Source organism: Taudactylus pleione, unplaced genomic scaffold (assembly GCF_031769625.1).
Source record: "Taudactylus pleione unplaced genomic scaffold, aTauple2 ptg000481l, whole genome shotgun sequence".
Classification (NCBI taxonomy): Eukaryota; Metazoa; Chordata; class Amphibia; order Anura; family Myobatrachidae; genus Taudactylus; species Taudactylus pleione.
In genome coordinates, this window is record NW_028284883.1 from 1941509 (window position 1) to 1962243 (window position 20735).

Genomic DNA, 20735 nt, shown 5'->3' on the forward strand with positions numbered 1-20735 from the left:
GAAGTCAACACCTTACAATCTTCTCCATTACTCCTTTAAACAGGTTTTGATTTTTTAAAAAGAAAAAAAAAAACTGTATTTCTATTGCAGTGTGATATTGGTGGGTACATATATGGTGCAGTAAGTGTTTGAGGTTGGGGACAGGTAAGTAAATAAGTGAGGGAATGATGTCCATTAGATTAAACTTGATAAAATGTGTCTACATAAAATAATTATTAATATGAAATAAACATTTAAACTCAGTTACAGATGAAGTTCCAGCCAGTGGAGTATGAAGAGGGCTGCAGGGGACGTGGGTCGCACCCAGGGGTAACCCGACGAGGGTTGACACCAATGTGCAGACTCCCCCTTAGTTACAGGAGCCGGGTCCTGCACTGTAGAATTACGTGCAGCACTCAGCTCCTGTCACAGTGAGGGAGCCAACACTGCAAGTACACTGGTCCCCACCGTTTGCACTTTTGGTGGAAAGGGAGTTGGAGGGGTGTATAAGTACAGTACAGTAATGTGCAAGGACACTGCTGCCCATGGTGATTACAAGAAGCATGCCTATGCACCTATTAGTAGTAGTGCTCAACCCCTGGTGCAAAATGGGGAACAAAACCTAGTTTTGTTTTATTATTGTGTTTATCACTTATTGTGTACAATACACACTATATAAATAGATGATAAAATGAAATGATGATTATTATTAATAATACTATTATTAAATGTAGACACAAATTCAATGCTACTCAGAATGAGCCCCATTGTCTCCCTTTGCTGTATTCAACGTGGGATGAAGCCAATCTTGTGAGGACGTGGCACATTGGTGAGCCCAACCATTTCTGGTGAGATGTCCAAGTCTTTGGGATCTATTGGGGAAGTGAGATCAAAATTCTGCAGAATTATGGTAATGAAGATGAACATTTGAAGGCGGGCCAAACCTTCTCCAACGCAGGAACGCAATCCTGGGGAGAAGAGCAAAAGCAAAATAGTCAGATTCTATCATTTAATTGAGAACTTTGGGGTCTATTCACTAAGCCTTGAAGAGAGTTAAAGTGGAGAAAGACAAGTATTAAATAATCAGCTCCTAACTGTCATTTTTCAAACACAGCCTATAACATGACAGTTAGGAGCTAATTGATTCATGGGATCCTATACAATATGAACAAAGTTGATGGAGCTCTTGTTTGAAAAAGACAGATGGTGATAAAAAATAGTTTTGAAAACACAGTTATACAAAATATAATACGATATAAAATATGTTTGAATTCAGTGCTTATAATTTGCTTCCTAGCTCTATACATTAGTTATGTCAGGATTTCATCATCACATAAAGAAAGAAAAATTAGTACTGTCTATAAGAATATAGTCCAGAACCTCATAGGCCAGGATTCTATATTAAAGTCTGACAATGTTGGCTAATTCAGGCAATAAATAATAAGAGGAAGTTACTCACTCTCCAGGTACCCGTGTTTATATGGATACAATATACGTCCTTTTCACTACCCAATGGGATATTAGGGATCTGTAAATATATCTTCACCTGTTATATGTGTTTTATTTTGTACCAGTAATAGATTTTTATCCCCCATGCAGAACACCCTAAGTTCATTTATACACGGCGATTACGGAATTATATGGCTACACCAAGCACTCACTCCTGTGCAGTCCGTAGGGCACAAGTCACTACCGCTCGATAGCGGGAGCACAAGCTCTCAGCGTAGTAGCTGCTCCACTGCAAGATATTGTGGAAGATTGAAAGATAACGATGTAGTTATCGTTAATTGTTCATTATATCATGTAGTAGATACTGCAGCTTTAGGCAGTAGGCGGACATGTATCCGATGTATAGACAAGCTAACCGAACTATCAAAGCAATCCTTGATGCTTTTCTCTGGGTATTTAGATCCTGGTTTCTTCAAAAATACCTGAAGAAACGCATCAAGGATATGGATGACCATATGACTCATTTGTATTACAGGTTGAGTCTCCCATATCCAAATATTCCGAAATACGGAATAATTTTGGCATGACTGAGATAATGAAACCTTTGATTTTTGATGGTTTAATGTACACAAACTTTGTCTAAAGGCACAAATTATTTAAATTATTATATAAAATTACCTTCAGGCTATGTGTAGAAGGTGTATATGAAACATAACTGAATTTCATGTATGTACACAAAGTTTGCTTGAGCCACAAAATCATTAAAAATATTGTATAAAATTACCTACAGGCTGTGTGTATAAGGTGTATATAACACATAGATGTATTCTGTGTGTATATTGGGGTCCCATTCCCAAGATATTTCGTTATGATATGCAAATATTCCAAAATACGGAATATTCCGTTATCCAAAATACCCCTGTTTCCAAGTATTTTGGATATGGGAGACTCAACCTGTACATTGTCCTAATTTACAACCAGGGAGAAGCTACTACACTGAGAGCTTACGCTCCCGCTATCGGGTGGTAGAGACACGTGCCCTACGGACTGCACAGGAGTAAGTTCTCGGTGTCGCCATATAAATCCGGAAATCTTTGTGTATACATGAACGTATGGCGTTCTGCAGGGGGATCAAAATCTACAACTGGTACAAAATAAAACACCATAACAGTAGAAGATATATTACAAATCCCCAATATCCCATCAAGTAGTGAAAAGGACGTTTGAACTATACTGGCATATTGTATCCATACAAACACAGGTACCTGGAGAGTGAGTAACGTCCTCCTATAATTTATTGCCTGAATTAGCCAGCTTTGTCAGACTTTAATGTAGTCCTGCACTATATTCTTATAGACAGTACTATTTTATTTTTCTTTATGTGAGGAAGAAGTGATGATGAAATCCTGACATAAATGATGTATAGAGCTTGGATGCAAATTATAAGCACTGAATTTAAACATATTTGACAGTATATAGTATTATATTTTGTATAACTGTGTTATTAAAACTATATTTTATCACCCTCTGTGTCTTTTTCAAACAAGTGCTCCATCAACTTTGTTCCACTTCCACTTTTTGGCAGGTAGCGGATCCTGTTTTTAAGGCTGTGAGTTTGAAATAGTTTTTTCATAGATTGACTGAGGTGCACCTACTTCTTTCACTTTCCTATACTATCTGCATGTGTGGCCTAAATACCAAAATATATGCTGTCCTCCCCTGTGTAGTGAAAATAGCAACAGATCTGGACAGATAGTTTTTGTATTTAGCTTAAACTGTAAAGGTAAATATAGAGGTTACTAATACTTGTCTACTAAGTTCCTCTATTAGAGCAGATAATGGAAAGTCAATGGTGTATTGCTTCCTTTAGAGGACAAATTTAAATATTTAATATGCTCAGATTTAACTACATTCTTAGGGGCCTATGTATCAAAACTGGGAGAGAGATACAATTGTGAGAGATAAAGTACTAACCTATAAGCTTCTAATTTACATTTTGCAGGCTGTGTTTAAAAAATGATAGTTAGGAGCTGATTGGTTGGTAATTTATTTGTTATAATTTTATATCTGTCCCAGCTTTGATACATAGGCCCCTTAAACCTTTACATACAGTATATCAGATAATAAAAAGGGGAAGAAACAACCCTATAGCACAGGGGTTCCCAACTATGGTCCTCAAGGCACACTAATAGTCCAGATTTTAAGGATATCCATGATTGAGCACAGGTGACTTAATTAGTACCTCAGTTATTTTGAGTTAACCATCTGTTCTCAAGCATGATTATCACTAAAACCAGGACTGTTAGTGTGCCTTGAGGACCGAGGTTGGGAATCACTGCTATAGCCCCTCTACAGAACGCAAATAGCAGACTCTGACACACCCTAATTATACCCTATAACCAAATAAATAGCATAGAAGTACAATGGTAGGGATAAGTCATAAGGCGCTAACCTGCAATGTGCAACATCCACCACAGTGGTGGCAATCAAAATAGAGAGTGTGATAAGTGGGAAAAAAGATCACTTCCCTTTTTGTTGAAGTTTTCACATCACCAAAAGATTCAGTATTCAAAAACATGGAAAAAACAAAAGGATATCCAAACATGGTGTAATATGTTCTAATCATTTTTTTCCTTAACAAAATGATATTGAAAAACAACATAAAAGTAAATTATGCCACAATGGTAAAAGATTGGAGGCTTTTCCAGATTGTTGTGATAAGGAACATTTAGATATATTAAAGGTGGAGGCTCCAAAACCTCTTACTTGCCAAATCTCAAGGTCAGGCTCTATAGATCCAATACAAAAAGACCTCCTGGTGCCGCAGGTAGCTGGTAACAGGAGGTCTTTTTGAGCATTGTAGGTTAGCTCCTTAAGACTTATCCCTACCATTGTACTTTATATGTATCTGTGATTAGTGCAAAAGCCGCTGTATTTGTTAAAATGTATCTTCAGTTTGTACCTGCTGAAAATACCAGTAAAGCATCGTTCTTTTTAAAACTTCCTGTTTCATCTAAGAACCGTTCAGGACTAAAGGTAAATGGATCCGGAAAGTATTTTGGATCTTGAAGAACAAATGTGAGAATAGGAAATATATCTGTACCCTATGGGGCAGAAGGGACAAAAGAAGCATTAATGATTAAAGCAGTATGTATACTGTAGTTGAGGCATTTCATTGGTTGGTCAGTTATAGCTACACATTTGACGAGACTAAAAAGTATATTTACTAATCCATCGGTCTTGCAATCTGTCCATTTGCTAAGGGTCAAACTGATGAAAAACCATCTACTTTACTGACTTTAGAACACAAAACATTGGCTTACTATCAATGTCTTTTAGTTGCAAAATAGAAAACACAGATTTATTATTTCTAATTTAAACCTGCCGCACAGTTGACAGTAAACCCACTCAAATAATAAACTTTCCTCTGGCAGGCGAGTTTATCTGAACCACTGCACAGATCACTATGATCTGTGCAGGCTTTGTTTATTAATATTAAAACAGTTGATATATGGAGCACGCTACTGTAGTTCCACCATGATGCTCCCTACTTGAAGCATCAGCTCATTTACCAAGATGGCCACCATTCTGTAATCTGTGCATGCATGGTGCCATTTTGTCACTGGGCTAGAGTGTCCCAATAGTACATGGATGTGTACTAATTATCTCCATGTGAGAACCTGATATATCCTGCAACACTGTGCACATACATGACCAGCTGGTCCGCTGTATTCTCCTCTCCATCTCCATTATTCATGTACATAACTATGAGCACAGATATACTAAAGCTGTGCACCCTAATAAATCTAAATAACTGGTTAAAGCCATCTGGCTGGTTTGTCTAATGCAATACTTTCTGCTGGTGACTACTATTAACAACTAGTACACACATACTGTATGAACAGGTTATGGGCCCAGGCACCCCAGATGCCATAGAATGCTGCATGACAGAGAAGTTACACAGTGAAGCTGCAGAGTTTCTCAGATTACAAACATGCATTCAGTAGCTGCAACCATGATGGGCTGTACTAATCTTTAAGGGTCAGACAATTATGCCACCTGGAAGTTCACAATGGAAATGCAAGTATGAGAGTCTGTGGAAAGTTACAATTAACCCAGGTGACAGTCCAAACCCATGGCGATTCTACAGAACTTAAATTCTGAATTTGATTTTCTAGTGGTACCTCTAGAAGCCAATAAAGCAAAGCTATCTACAGACATTTTTAGGACACAACTACTAAGTGCTGAGAATTCTGCATAACTGTAACGGTTGGTGTCTGAGAGTTACCTGACTCAGGTGTTGAACTGGAATCAGCGGAGACTGGCTTGACTGGAACCATGGATTAGGTAAATAGCTCTATTTGCATATGAATTGTATGGCAGTGAGAACTGCCTTTAATGATAATGACAGGAAAAGGAAACTTGTAACGTTGGAGTGGAACCAGTAGAAAACTTGGAGGAAGAGTACCAAGTAGGTGGGCTTCCAGAATTGGACTGAGAACCAGTATATAACTTGGAGGAACTGGACTGGGACCAGCAGGAAGGCTTGCTGAGATAGACGGGATACCAGTAGGTAGGCTTGCAGAATTGGACTGGAAACCGGACTGGGACTGGCAGGACGGCTTGTTGAATTTGTGAACCAGTAGGATTTCCAGATGCACCAGATATTGCTATTAGCAAGATTGCTGACTGAACTGGTCTGGGAACAAACAGGATTTCCAGATGCACTAGGTATAGCTATTAGCAGGATTACTGAATGAACTGGTCTGGAAACAAACAGGATTTCCAGATATGCCAAGTATAGCTTTTAGCAGGATTGCTGAATGAACTGGTCTGGTAACCAGCAGGATTTCTGGATATGCCAGGAATAGCTGTTAGCAGGATTACTAGATGAACTGGTCTGGGAACTAGTGGATTTCTGTATATGCCAGGTATAGCCATTAGCAGGATTACTAGGTGAACTGATCTGGGAACCAGCAGAATTCTGGATATGCCAGGTATAGCCATTAGCAGGATTACTAGATGAACTGGTCTGGGAACCAACAGGATTTCCAGATATGCCAGGTATAGCTGTTAGCAGAATTACTAGATGAACTGGTCTGGGAACCAGCAGGATTTCTGGATATGCCAGGGATAGCTGTTAGCGGGATTACTAGATGAACTGGTCTGGGAACCAGCAGGATTTCCAGATGTGCCAGGTATTGCTGCCAACAGGAGCCTGGGATACAGTTGTACACAGGGAGACAGAAATAGCACAATTTGTACACCACGGGAAGTATAGAGATGTTCAGGCATTGAATGCTTTCAGAGGAGGATGTTTATACCATGGGTCTCGCAGGATTTGGTGGATACAGTCAGATGGTCTAGCAGTAGCATTCTGAGTGGTGGAGGGCACAACATGCAGAGGGAGCAAACATATCTGCAGTACTGAGAGTCAGAACTGCACCTGCGATTCCAATCAAGACTAGCAGTGTTCACAGACAGGAAAGGACCCAGGTAAATAATCAATGTGAAAAGGAGAGCACAGTCCAAATGCATACACAGAAGTTTTGCAGTCAGCATGATCAGGACAGATCTCAAAGGCAAATTACACATACAGATCCACGGGACAGTTGACAGGGGTAAGACTCAAGGTAAAAGGTGAAAAACTAGCCAGGGTCGTGACAATATCAGACTAAAGATGCAAAGCCCATAAAAATCAAGTACAAGTGCTATGTATGTCAAAAGACAGGTCACAAAATGCTTGAATGCAAACTAAAAAATGTGAATGCTACAAAGAAATAGAAGTGTAACAGCAAAAAATTAGTCAGCTTTAAGTGTCACAGACACAGAAGAGATTACTGGTAATTGACTCAGGTGTCACTAGACATTTTAGCTGCAATTAGGAGTGGTTCACTACATTGAACATGGGTGATCCTATCACTGTCATTGGAATACCAGATAAAGTACTTACAGTTACTAAAGTTGAAACAGTCACAACCACCTCAGAAAAGGAAGTGAAACCGAAGTCACCAAAATCCAAGATGCACCAGACGTGGGAACAAACCTCATAGTCTTAAGTGCCCTGGAACAGAAAAGATTTAAAGTCCAGTTTGCAGGAGAAAATGCATTGCACAGAACAAAAGAGGGACTGTAATAGCAACAGGACCCCAGTGCCAACCACTATATGTCATTGATATAGAGGAGTGTTATGCAATGATAACTTCTGACTAACAAATTATGAAATTCTGGCACAGAAGGTTAGGTCATCTTGGATATGACAGCATCCAGAAATTCCTAAATTGGAAAGGTGACAAGTACAGGTATTATATACATGGGACTGACACAAAAAGAACAATATGTAAAAGTTGCATAACAGGCATGCAAAGCCATTGCCCCTTCCCAAAATCAGGAACCAGATCATAAGCACCCCTAAACTTGATCATAATGATTTGTGTCATCCAATGGAAGCTAAATTGATGAGTGGATACAGATACTTCAAATATAATTGCAGACTACAAGAGACTGTAAGAACTCAAACTGATCACAAACTAAAAATCTTGAGGTCAGGCACGGAGGAGAATATCTAAGCAAACATGTTGAAACCTTCCTAAAGAAGAATTGCATTGAACTTCAACTGACCATTATATACATGCCAGAGCAGAATGGTGCAAGTGAGCATGCAAATCATACAATAATGGAGAAGGCTTGATTTATGCCAAAAAATGCTGGCCTGGACAAATGTTTTTGGGCAGAATCAGTACCTACTGCAGAATATTAAATAATTGTACTCCCACTGTTGTTCTAAAAGACAAGACACCAGCAGAGGTATGGTCAGAAATATAGCCAAGTATTAGACATCACAGAGTCTTTGTGTGTGTGTATATATATATATATATATATATATATATATATGAGTCCAATTGGTCCAGCACTTTCTGCTCCTCGATGAGTTAAATTACCTGGGTGCTCGCACAGTGAGACACATATAATAGCAAGGTGAAAAGCCACAGGTTGTGGCAAAGCACAGAGCATCACTCCAGGATTTTTGCAAATAATAGGTTTACTTCAACGTTTCAAGGCACTTTCAGCCCCCCCATTGTCAACTTGTTATGTATTCCTGACAATGGGGCTGAGAGGGCCATGAAATGTAGAATTAAAACTATTTTTTGCAAAAATCCTGGAGTGACGCTCTGTGCTTTGCCACAACCTGTGGCTTTTCACCTTGCTAATATATCACTATATATATATATGTATGTCCAATATCGAGTGGCACTCCCAGCACTACACACCAAAAAAGGCCCTGGTGCCCTCCGTCAGAGACCAACTCGAGAAGGTCCCAATATATCATCCACACCGGCGGCACTCAGGTACATAAAGGCGTCTCAACACAGGGGTATATACCAACGTTTCGGAGCCATTTATTGCTCCATCATCAAGGTCACAAATACAATACAAACATCACATATTTATACAAACACCTCACCTAAGTGGACCCACGTGTTCCCACGTCCGGTTCCAGGTCGCATCCGAGTGACGTCAACCAGCCACCGCCGGCGCCCACGTGTCAGCCACTGGAGAGAGGGGGCGTTCCCAGGATGAGTCACCGTTACCCAGACAACAAGCAAAGGCCAAATGTCCATGCCCGATTTCCGTCTAGGACAGACTCTAATCCTGGCCATGTCATCCCACACCTCCAACATAACACACCCACGCGAGCACAATCAGCCGAAAATCTGGTTACACACAACTCAGCGGACCTCATACCCAGATAGCCAGGGAAACTATATCCACACACATATAAATATACATACATATAACATCATATCATAAAGAATACATACATTTATTAATAAACATCTATATAGAAAACACTAACTCATAGAAGGTAGTTATAACAAATTCCTGCTCGCAATTTAGTATATAATCCCCAGATACATTAACACATAAGCACATTAGCACAATCAAGGGACCCATCACTCTCAGCCCCATATACCAAATCTATTCAAGTATACATAGGTACCCAATAAAGTCACCCAATCTATCATATACATATAACAAACTATGCCTGTATAACTAATGTGCCACTTAAATACCTACCACAAAGAACCTCGATATTACTCCATATCGCAACCCTAGTTGCAATAGGTCAATTATAGAAAGCAGTGGAGCCCAAGATTCTCACTTAGACCCCGTGGTGCCAAGGAATCCAACCTGTAGATCCACCGCGCCTCACACTGTAGAAGCTTAAGTGATCTATTGCCACCTCGAAGGGCTTTTGGCACATGATCAATGATCATATAACGTAACAACGACACATTGTGTCCACTTTGTGCGAAATGGCGTGCCACCGGTTGATCACTACTGCCAGAAGAAATGGCAGCACGAATCGCTGACCGGTGTAACGCCATTTGCTCTCTTAGTGTTCTATCGGTCTTTCCCACATATGTGAGTCCACAGGGACAGGTAATAAGATAAATAATAAACCTACTAGTACAGGTTACTCTATGCCGTATCGAATACTTATGGCCACTATAGGGGTGACAAAAGCTGCTGCCTGTAGTCAATGAGCGACAAGTCAGGCAGTCTAAACACTTGAAACATCCCAGCTTTGGACGAAGAAAGCGATCAACATTAGTCAATCCTAATCCTGTAACATCAGTTCTCATCACCAAGTCACGAATATTGCGTCCCCTACTATAGCAAGACATGATACGAGTGTCCTGTAGATTTAAATCAGGGTCAGTACCCACAATAGGCCACAATTCCTTGGTAACATTACGGATCCTATTACTATGAACATTGTAGTGGTTTACCCATGGTATGCATTGTTCAGTCTTATCTGCCACTTTACGTGATTTAAGTAACTCAGCCCTAGGAATCGTAAGTGCTCTGTCTTTAGCCTGACAAAGAATCTCTTCCGAGTATCCTCGTTCTCTAAATTTTACCATCATCTGTTCTATTTCTTGAATGGCCATCGACTCATCGCTACAAATTCTGCGAGCACGCAGAAATTGCGAAAATGGCAGACCATATTTTAGAGGTTTAGGGTGAAAACTCCCACTATGTAGAATAGTATTCCTGCCTGTGGGTTTACTGTATAGCCGAGTAGCAATCCTATTATCCACCAGTGTTACCTGAACATCCAAAAAATTAACACTGCTATCATCAACAGAAAAGGTAAACTTAATGGGACTGTTAGATAAGTTATGCTGCTCAATGAAACTGAGTATCTCTGACCTAGTGCCCGTCCATATGAGAAAGATATCGTCTATGTATCTGGCATAAAACAGAATTCTGCCAGACACATAGACGTTCTGAAAAAAGATCTCATCTTCTGCCTGAAACATGTAAGCGTTGGCGTACGAAGGGGCCACATTTGACCCCATCGCCACGCCAACGAGCTGAAGATATAAGTCACCATCATACATAAAAAAATTCCTAGTAAGAATCATTTCAAGCAGATCGATCACAAGGTTAACATCTGGACCAATATATACTGTACTCTCATTGATCAACTTCCTCACTGCCCTTAAACCTTCTTCATTAGGAATTATCGTGTATAAGCTGCTTATGTCAATGCTGCATAACAAACCACCGGTGGGTATCTCAGAAAGCTCAGAAATTCTATTTAAAAAAGTAGTGGTGTCCAACAGGAACTTGGGGTGTTCCTTGATGCACGGCTGCAATAGTGTGTCTAGATACACAGCTAGTGTCTGAAACAACGACCCCCTGGCCGAAATAATCGGTCGTCCAGGGGGATTGTCCAGGCACTTGTGTATTTTAGGTAACGTATACATTAAAGCTGTGATAGGACACTGTGGAATCAAAGCTTCACACAACTCATTAGAAATAATCCCTTGATCAACTGCACTTAGCAATTTCTCACGTAGCTGTTTAAGGAATATATCTGTGGGGTCCCTGTCTAATTTCCTATACACCAGTGCATCTGAGAGTTGCCTCTCTATCTCTTGTTTATACAATGACAAATCTTGGATCACAATGGCCCCGCCCTTATCCGCAGGGCGGACCACTATGTCCGTGTAATATGATAAATCTTGTAGCGCATGCCATTCACCAGCAGATAAATTATTATATTTATGTGTCACCACATTAGAATTATTAGAAGATAATTTAGTTACTTCCTGGTTAAGCATGCGTGAGAATGTTTTTATTGCCGCATTGGTGGACATAGGTTCAAATTGTGATCTTCTCTGTAGCTTGCGAACTGTACCAGGAATTTCAGATTGTCCCTGTTGCATAGGTTTAGGCAAAGCCTTAGCGCCATTATAGAATTCATGTAGCTTTAGTTGTCTTGTTAAGCGATATTTTTCTATCTCCCATTGCATCCCATCAAATTGACCTATTGCAACTAGGGTTGCGATATGGAGTAATATCTAGGTTCTTTGTGGTAGGTATTTAAGAGGCACATTAGTTATACTGGCATAGTTTGTTATATGTATATGATAGATTGGGTGACTTTATTGGGTACCTATGTATACTTGAATAGATTTGGTATATGGGGCTGAGAGTGATGGGTCCCTTGATTGTGCTATGTGCTTATGTGTTAATGTATCTGGGGATTATATACTAAATTGCGAGCAGGAATTTGTTATAACTACCTTCTATGAGTTAGTGTTTTCTATATAGATGTTTATTAATAAATGTATGTATTCTTTATGATATGATGTTATATGTATGTATATTTATATGTGTGTGGATATAGTTTCCCTGGCTATCTGGGTATGAGGTCCGCTGAGTTGTGTGTAACCAGATTTTCGGCTGATTGTGCTCGCGTGGGTGTGTTATGTTGGAGGTGTGGGATGACGTGGCCAGGATTAGAGTCTGTCCTAGACGGAAATCGGGCATGGACATTTGGCCTTTGCTTGTTGTCTGGGTAACGGTGACTCATCCTGGGAACGCCCCCTCTCTCCAGCGGCTGACACGTGGGCGCCGGCGGTGGCTGGTTGACGTCACTCGGATGCGACCCGGAACCGGACGTGGGAACATGTGGGTCCACTTAGGTGAGGTGTTTGTATAAATATGTGATGTTTGTATTGTATTTGTGACCTTGATGATGGAGCAATAAATGGCTCCGAAACGTTGGTATATACCCCTGTGTTGAGACGCCTTTATGTACCTGAGTGCCGCCGGTGTGGATGATATATTGGGACCTTCTCGAGTTGGTCTCTGACGGAGGGCACCAGGGCCTTTTTTGGTGTGTAGTGCTGGGAGTGCCACTCGATATGGAACATGTATTGATGTAGGCTGCTATTCAGGAGCAACTTACATTGAGCAGGCACCCATACATTTTTTATTTACTACAAGACTCCTCATCATTTTGTTTGATTCCTACTGGTGTAGGTTTGACAATTATACATCATGGCTGAAGGCACTGATGGAATTTAAGAAGAGACTTATGAGACCATTAATATGGCTATTTTAACACAAGGTAGTACACTCAGATTCTCTGACTCTGACGCAGAAGCAATCTTGTTTAAAGAATGCTTTGATGATGATGATGCTACTAGATCATTACAGCAGCTATATCGTGATTGGCTTAGATTAAAGCAGAAGGAACTTGATTTTCACTACCATGGTGTAACTTTAAGTGACTATTATAAACAAAATCGGATTCCCCAGGGTTTCCGTGTTAGGAATTTCCCCACTATAGGCCGCCACAATATGAGCTTTTGCAAAAGGTGGATAGCTGTGCTCAATAAGTGCAGCTACGACCTTATGCTTCTTGTGATTGAGGAAGCGGGGCAAGAGCTTGCAGCTATTAAAGAGAAAATATCTAGCTTTGAGATGGAACATAAAACGGCTTTTGATGCTGACACAAGCATTGACTGGTTGGAGAAATTGAATAACCAAGTGGCTAAATATAAATATGATCTTATTCAATTTAAGAAGCTCAAGATGGTGAAAGTGGCGGCAGATTACGAACATACTCGTGTGTACAATTGGATTGGCAATGGCCGTAACGAACAGCGCCGTATAGATAGACGGGGAACTCGGAGGGAGCAGAATAACTCTGACTCATCCACATACAATTTTAACACCAGTGACTCGGATAATAGCCTCGGTAGACAAACTCGCTACATGGCCCCTTTAGGAATTGGTGGGAACAACCGTATCACCCAAAGAGGGCGAGGAGATATACCAGAAGGGGTAGACAATGGCAGAGGACGGGGCCGCGGTCGCAATCGAAGGAGGATGGGGAGACCACCTCTCCAGAGAAAACGTCAATAATTAATATCTCTTCCCATATATTGACAGACCTAGAAATGAAAGTTCTAAGTCGTGGTCTGTCTTTTGTGCCCACTGCTAAATTTGATGGGATGCAATGGGAGATAGAAAAATATCGCTTAACAAGACAACTAAAGCTACATGAATTCTATAATGGCGCTAAGGCTTTGCCTAAACCTATGCAACAGGGACAATCTGAAATTCCTGGTACAGTTCGCAAGCTACAGAGAAGATCACAATTTGAACCTATGTCCACCAATGCGGCAATAAAAACATTCTCACGCATGCTTAGCCAGGAAGTAACTAAATTATCTTCTAATAATTCTAATGTGGTGACACATAAATATAATAATTTATCTGCTGGTGAATGGCATGCGCTACAGGATTTATCACATTACACGGACATAGTGGTCCGCCCTGCGGATAAGGGCGGGGCCATTGTGATCCAAGATTTGTCATTGTATAAACAAGAGATAGAGAGGCAACTCTCAGATGCACTGGTGTATAGGAAATTAGACAGGGACCCCACAGATATATTCCTTAAACAGCTACGTGAGAAATTGCTAAGTGCAGTTGATCAAGGGATTATTTCTAATGAGTTGTGTGAAGCTTTGATTCCACAGTGTCCTATCACAGCTTTAATGTATACGTTACCTAAGATACACAAGTGCCTGGACAATCCCCCCGGACGACCGATTATTTCGGCCAGGGGGTCGTTGTTTCAGACACTAGCTGTGTATCTAGACACACTATTGCAGCCGTGCATCAAGGAACACCCCAAGTTCCTGTTGGACACCACTACTTTTTTAAATAGAATTTCTGAGCTTTCTGAGATACCCACCGGTAGTTTGTTATGCAGCATTGACATAAGCAGCTTATACACGATAATTCCTAATGAAGAAGGTTTAAGGGCAGTGAGGAAGTTGATCAATGAGAGTACAGTATATATTGGTCCAGATGTTAACCTTGTGATCGATCTGCTTGAAATGATTCTTACTAGGAATTTTTTTATGTATGATGGTGACTTGTATCTTCAGCTCGTTGGCGTGGCGATGGGGTCAAATGTGGCCCCTTCGTACGCCAACGCTTACATGTTTCAGGCAGAAGATGAGATCTTTTTTCAGAACGTCTATGTGTCTGGCAGAATTCTGTTTTATGCCAGATACATAGACGATATCTTTCTCATATGGACAGGCACTAGGTCAGAGATACTCAGTTTCATTGAGCAGCATAACTTATCTAACAGTCCCATTAAGTTTACCTTTTCTGTTGATGATAGCAGTGTTAATTTTTTGGATGTTCAGGTAACACTGGTGGATAATAGGATTGCTACTCGGCTATACAGTAAACCCACAGACAGGAATACTATTCTACATAGTGGGAGTTTTCACCCTAAACCTCTAAAATATGGTCTGCCATTTTCGCAATTTCTGCGTGCTCGCAGAATTTGTAGCGATGAGTCGATGGCCATTCAAGAAATAGAACAGATGATGGTAAAATTTAGAGAACGAGGATACTCGGAGGAGATTCTCTGTCAGGCTAAAGACAGAGCACTTATGGTTCCTAGGGCTGAGTTACTTAAATCACGTAAAGTGGCAGATAAGACTGAACAATGCATACCATGGGTAAACCACTACAATGTTCATAGTAATAGGATCCGTAATGTTACCAAGGAATTATGGCCTATTGTGGGTACTGACCCTGATTTAAATCTACAGGACACTCGTATCATGTCTTGCTATAGTAGGGGACGCAATATTCGTGACTTGGTGATGAGAACTGATGTTACAGGATTAGGATAGACTAATGTTGATCGCTTTCTTCGTCCTAAGCTGGGATGTTTCAAGTGTTTAGACTGCCTGACTTGTCGCTCATTGACTACAGGCAGCAGCTTTTGTCACCCCTATAGTGGCCATAAGTATTCGATACGGCATAGAGTAACCTGTACTACTAGGTTTATTATTTATCTTATTACCTGTCCCTGTGGACTCACATATGTGGGAAAGACCGATAGAACACTAAGAGAGCGAATGGCGTTACACCGGTCAGCGATTCGTGCTGCCATTTCTTCTGGCAGTAGTGATCAACCGGTGGCACGCCATTTCGCACAAAGTGGACACAATGTGTCGTCATTATGTTATATGATCATTGATCATGTGCCAAAGCCCTTCGAGGTGGCAATAGATCACTTAAGCTTCTACAGTGTGAGGCGCGGTGGATCTACAGGTTGGATTCCTTGGCACCACGGGGTCTAAATGAGAATCTTGGGCTCCACTGCTTTTTATAATTGACCTATTGCAACTAGGGTTGCGATATGGAGTAATATCTAGGTTCTTTGTGGTAGGTATTTAAGTGGCACATTAGTTATACAGGCATAGTTTGTTATATGTATATGATAGATTGGGTGACTTTATTGGGTACCTATGTATACTTGAATAGATTTGATATATGGGGCTGAGAGTGATGGGTCCCTTGATTGTGCTATGTGCTTATGTGTTAATGTATCTGGGGATTATATACTAAATTGCGAGCAGGAATTTGTTATAACTACCTTCTATGAGTTAGTGTTTTCTATATAGATGTTTATTAATAAATGTATGTATTCTTTATGATATGATGTTATATGTATGTATATTTATATGTGTGTGGATATAGTTTCCCTGGCTATCTGGGTATGAGGTCCGCTGAGTTGTGTGTAACCAGATTTTCGGCTGATTGTGCTCGCGTTGGTGTGTTATGTTGGAGGTGTGGGATGACGTGGCCAGGATTAGAGTCTGTCCTAGATGGAAATCGGGCATGGACATTTGGCCTTTGCTTGTTGTCTGGGTAACGGTGACTCATCCTGGGAATGCCCCCTCTCTCCAGTGGCTGACACGTGGGCGCCGGCGGTGGCTGGTTGACGTCACTCGGATGCGACCCGGAACCGGACGTGGGAACACGTGGGTCCACTTAGGTGAGGTGTTTGTATAAATATGTGACGTTTGTATTGTATTTGTGACCTTGATGATGGAGCAATAAATGGCTCCGAAACGTTGGTATATACCCCTGTGTTGAGACGCCTTTATGTACCTGAGTGCCGCCGGTGTGGATGATATATATATATGTATATATATATATATATATATATATATATTCACACTACCATTCAAAAGTTTGGGGTCACTTTGAAATTTCATTCTTTTTGAAATAAAAGCACTGTTTTATTCAATGAAGATAGCATTAAATTAATTAGAAATACACTCTATGCATTGTTAATGTGGTAAATGACTATTCTAGCTGCAAATGTCTGGTTGTTAAAGGAATATCTACATAGGTGTATAGAGGCCCATTTCCAGCAACCATCACTCCAATGTGCTAATGGTACATTGTGTATGCTAAGCACTTTAGAAGACTAATGGATGATTAGAAAACCATTGAAAACCATTGTGGACTTATATTAGCACAGCTGAAAATGGGTTTGCTTGCTGGAGAAGCTATAAAACTGGCCTTCCTTTGAGCTAGTTGAGTATCTGGAGCATCACATTTGTGGGTTCGGTTATACTCTCCAAATATCCAGAAAAATAGAACTTTCATGTGAAACTCGACAGTCTATTTTTGTTCTTAGAAATGAAAAATTTGCCAAGAAACTGAACATTTCCTACAACGGTGTGTACTACTCCCTTCAAAGAACAGCACAAACTGTCTCTAACCAAAGTAGAAAGAGAAGTGGGAGGCCCGGGTGCACAACTGTGCAAGAAAACAAGTACATTAGAGTCTCTAGTTTGAGAAATAGATGCCTCACAAGTCCTCGACTGGCAGCTTTATTAGATGGTACCCACAAAACGCCAGTATCAACGTTTACAGTGAAGAGGCGACTCCAGGATGCTGGCCTTCTAGGCAGAGTGGCAAAGGAAAAGCCATATCTGAGACTGGCCAATAAAAGGAAAAGATTAATATGGGCAAAAGAACACAGACATTGGAGAGAGGAAGTTTGGAAAAAAGTGTTATGGACAGACAAATCAAAGTTTGACGTGTTTGGATCACACAGAAGAACAGTTGTGAGATGCACAACAAGTGAAAAGATGCTGGAAGAGTGCCTGACGTCATCTGTCAAGCATGCTGGAGGCAATGTGATGGTCTGGGGCTGATTTGGTGCTGATAGATTTGCACAAGGTAAAGGGGATTTGAATAAGGAAGGCTATCACTCCATTTTGCAACACCATGCCATACCCTGTGGACAGCGCTTGATTAGAGCCAATTTCCACCTCCAACAGGGCAATGACCCAAGGCACACCTCCAAATTATGCAAGAACTATTTAGGGAAGAACCAGGCAGCTGGTATTCTGTCTGTAATAGAATGGCCAGTGCAGTCACCAGATCTCAACCCCATTGAGCTGTTGTGGGAGCAGCTTGACCATATGGTACGCAAGAAGTGCCCATCAAGCCTATTCAACCTGTGGGAGGTGCTTCAGGAAGCGTGGGGTGAAATTTCTTCAGAGTACCACAACAAATTAACAGCTAGAATGCCAAAGGTATGCACAGCTGTAATTGCTGCAAAAGGAGCATTCTTTGATGAAAGCAGTTTGAAGGACAAAATTATTATATCAAATAAATATCATTATTTCTAATCTTGCCAATGTTTTGATTATATGTTCTATACGAGGGTTGTCCATAAAGTAATGCCTAAAAGCTCAAATCTCTGAAATAATATTCAATATTTATTTGAAACTTTGTCAGTTTGTAGTTTAAAATGTCTGCTAGCTATATATGTATTTTTGTTTAGGTAGTCCAAGAAATACCATGGAATCCAAGATGAAACAAAGAGCTGTCATTGAATTTCTGGAAAAAGAAGGCTGCAGTGCTACAGAAATCCACAGAAGACTGAAAAAAGTGTATGGTGAGTGTACAATTGACTACAGCAATGTCAGAAGGTGGATGAAGTGTTTTCAATCAGGAGAATTGTCCGTGTGTGACAAACCTCATGGTGGCAGACCATCAACTGAAGTGACAGCAGAGAACCGACACAAAGTCAATACCATGATTCGGAAAGACCGTCGTGTGACCATCAGAGATGTCAGTGATGAACTTGAATGTAGCCATGGCACTGTAAAAACACTAATCAATGATTTAGGATATTGTAAAGTGTGTGCTAAATGGGTTCCAAAGCAATTAACCAAGGATCATAAGCCCTAGAGGGTGGAAGTGTGCAATGACCTTTTGACCACCTTTGAAGCCAACCCTGAGATGTTTTTGGAAAATGTCATTACAGGAGATGAAACCTGGGTATTCCTTTATGACCCAGAAACAAAGGCCCAATCAAAGCAATGGAAACACCCAAGTTTACCTAGGCCAAAAAAGTTTAAATCACAGCGATCCGTAAGCAAAGTCATGGCCACTTTCTTCTGGGATTGCCGAGGTGTTATTCTCATTGATTACTTGGAACCAAACCAATCAATCAACAGTGATCAATACATTATTACACTTAAGAAGCTGAAAGAAGCCATCCACAAGAAAAGGTCAACAATTCCACTGTCAAATGTCATCTTACACCACGACAATGCCAGACCTCACACTTCGATGGCAACATCTGCGGCCACTGACAAAATGGGGTGGGCAATAATGCCACATCCACCATACAGCCCTGATTTGACCCCTTCTGATTTTCACCTGTTTGGCCCTCTCAAATACTGTCTCCAGGGTCAACATTTTGAAGGCATAGAGGTTGTTAAAAATGCCATACATTCATGGGTCAAACACCAACGACTGGAATTTTTCCAAAGTGGATTCACAGCTTGGGTTGAGAGGTGAAAAAATGTTTGAGGGCAGATGGTGAATTTTTTGAGTAGAATCATTCTGTTACTAAGACTTCAAAGTATTTTACTGCAAATTTTCAAATCTGTATATATAATAAAATTTGAGTTGTGAGCATTTAGCCATTAGGCATGACTTTTTGAACAACCCTCGTAAGTCAGTTTTCATGTAAAACATGAAATTGTCTGGATGACCCCGAACTTTTGATTGGTAGTGTATAAACTGTACACATACACACAAAAAAAAAACCTCCACTTACCTTGATCCCTGCTCTGCTCCTCCATCCGGCGTCCTCCTAGGCCGACCCGCTCTGCATGATGGGAGAGACATCATGACATCTTTCCCATCACTCACTGCAGGAGCCGGAAGCCCGGCTCCCGCAGTGGGCGCAGCAGCCAATGAGAGTCTGTCTGACTCTCATCGGCTGCTAAAACAAACACACAGCTGCCGGCGCCGGCGGCTCTGTGTTAGTTATACTGTGTAGTGCGGACTGCACTTATGTGCCGTCCACACTACCAACCTGCCTGGGTGAGTAACAGATGCTAGAGGTCCAGTAGGACCTCTAGCATATGTCTCCTCCTAGGCGGCGGCCATTTTTGGAGGGCCATTTACTGCAGATTTCATGCGGACGGCGAGTCCACATGGAATCTGCAGCCATCTCGCCCCACAAGCCTCCGCGCCCCCAAGCCACCGTTGGGGCTGCGGGGGCAGTAGTTACACCACTGTAACACACTATATCCGTGTTGGAAATTAGAATCTGAACTGCCACATGTTAGTGCCGCCCACTGTGTCACTTAGCTTAGTCAGCCAGCTAGCTGGATGCAACCTTTTGGCCTTAACTAGATGAAGCAAATAATATTGTGAGGTGGTCAAAATTGATTGAAAATTACTAGAAATAAATGTTATTGAGGTTAATTATACTGTAGGAACAAAAACAGGCCAATTTTATGTGATTTTAGCTGTTTTTATGATTTTTAAAAAAGAAAATCCAAAACCAAAACACGAAAACAAAACACGGAGGTGAGGTTTTCTCTCAAAACAAATCCAGATCCAAAACCATGGTAGATCCAGATCCAAAACCAGAACACGGGGGTCGGCGCACAGCTCTAGTTTTCATTTATACCTAATTTAAGTGCAGCATTTATTTTGGCCAAAAAAACTTGTGTTTTATCATTTTTCCAATGTTATACAAATATGCATAACACAGCCATTTAACTCAGTTTAAGAACCCCAAATACTTTTCTTAGGGTCACTAATACACTTATATATTGATTTCATATGTCATTTAG

General features: G+C 40.8%; 1 protein-coding gene across 1 annotated transcript in view; it reads right to left on the reverse strand.

Moving 5' to 3' along the window:
• Positions 1-765: 765 nt before the first annotated feature.
• Positions 766-20735, reverse strand: part of LOC148502840 (cytochrome P450 2A13-like) — a 96956-nt gene continuing 76986 nt past the window's right edge. Inside the window, exons 9-10 of the mRNA XM_088449312.1 lie at positions 4391-4532; positions 766-947 (exon numbers count right to left, since the gene is read on the reverse strand). Of these exons, the coding sequence (XP_088305438.1) occupies positions 766-947; positions 4391-4532 (324 nt within the window). The remainder of the gene's footprint in view (positions 948-4390; positions 4533-20735) is intronic.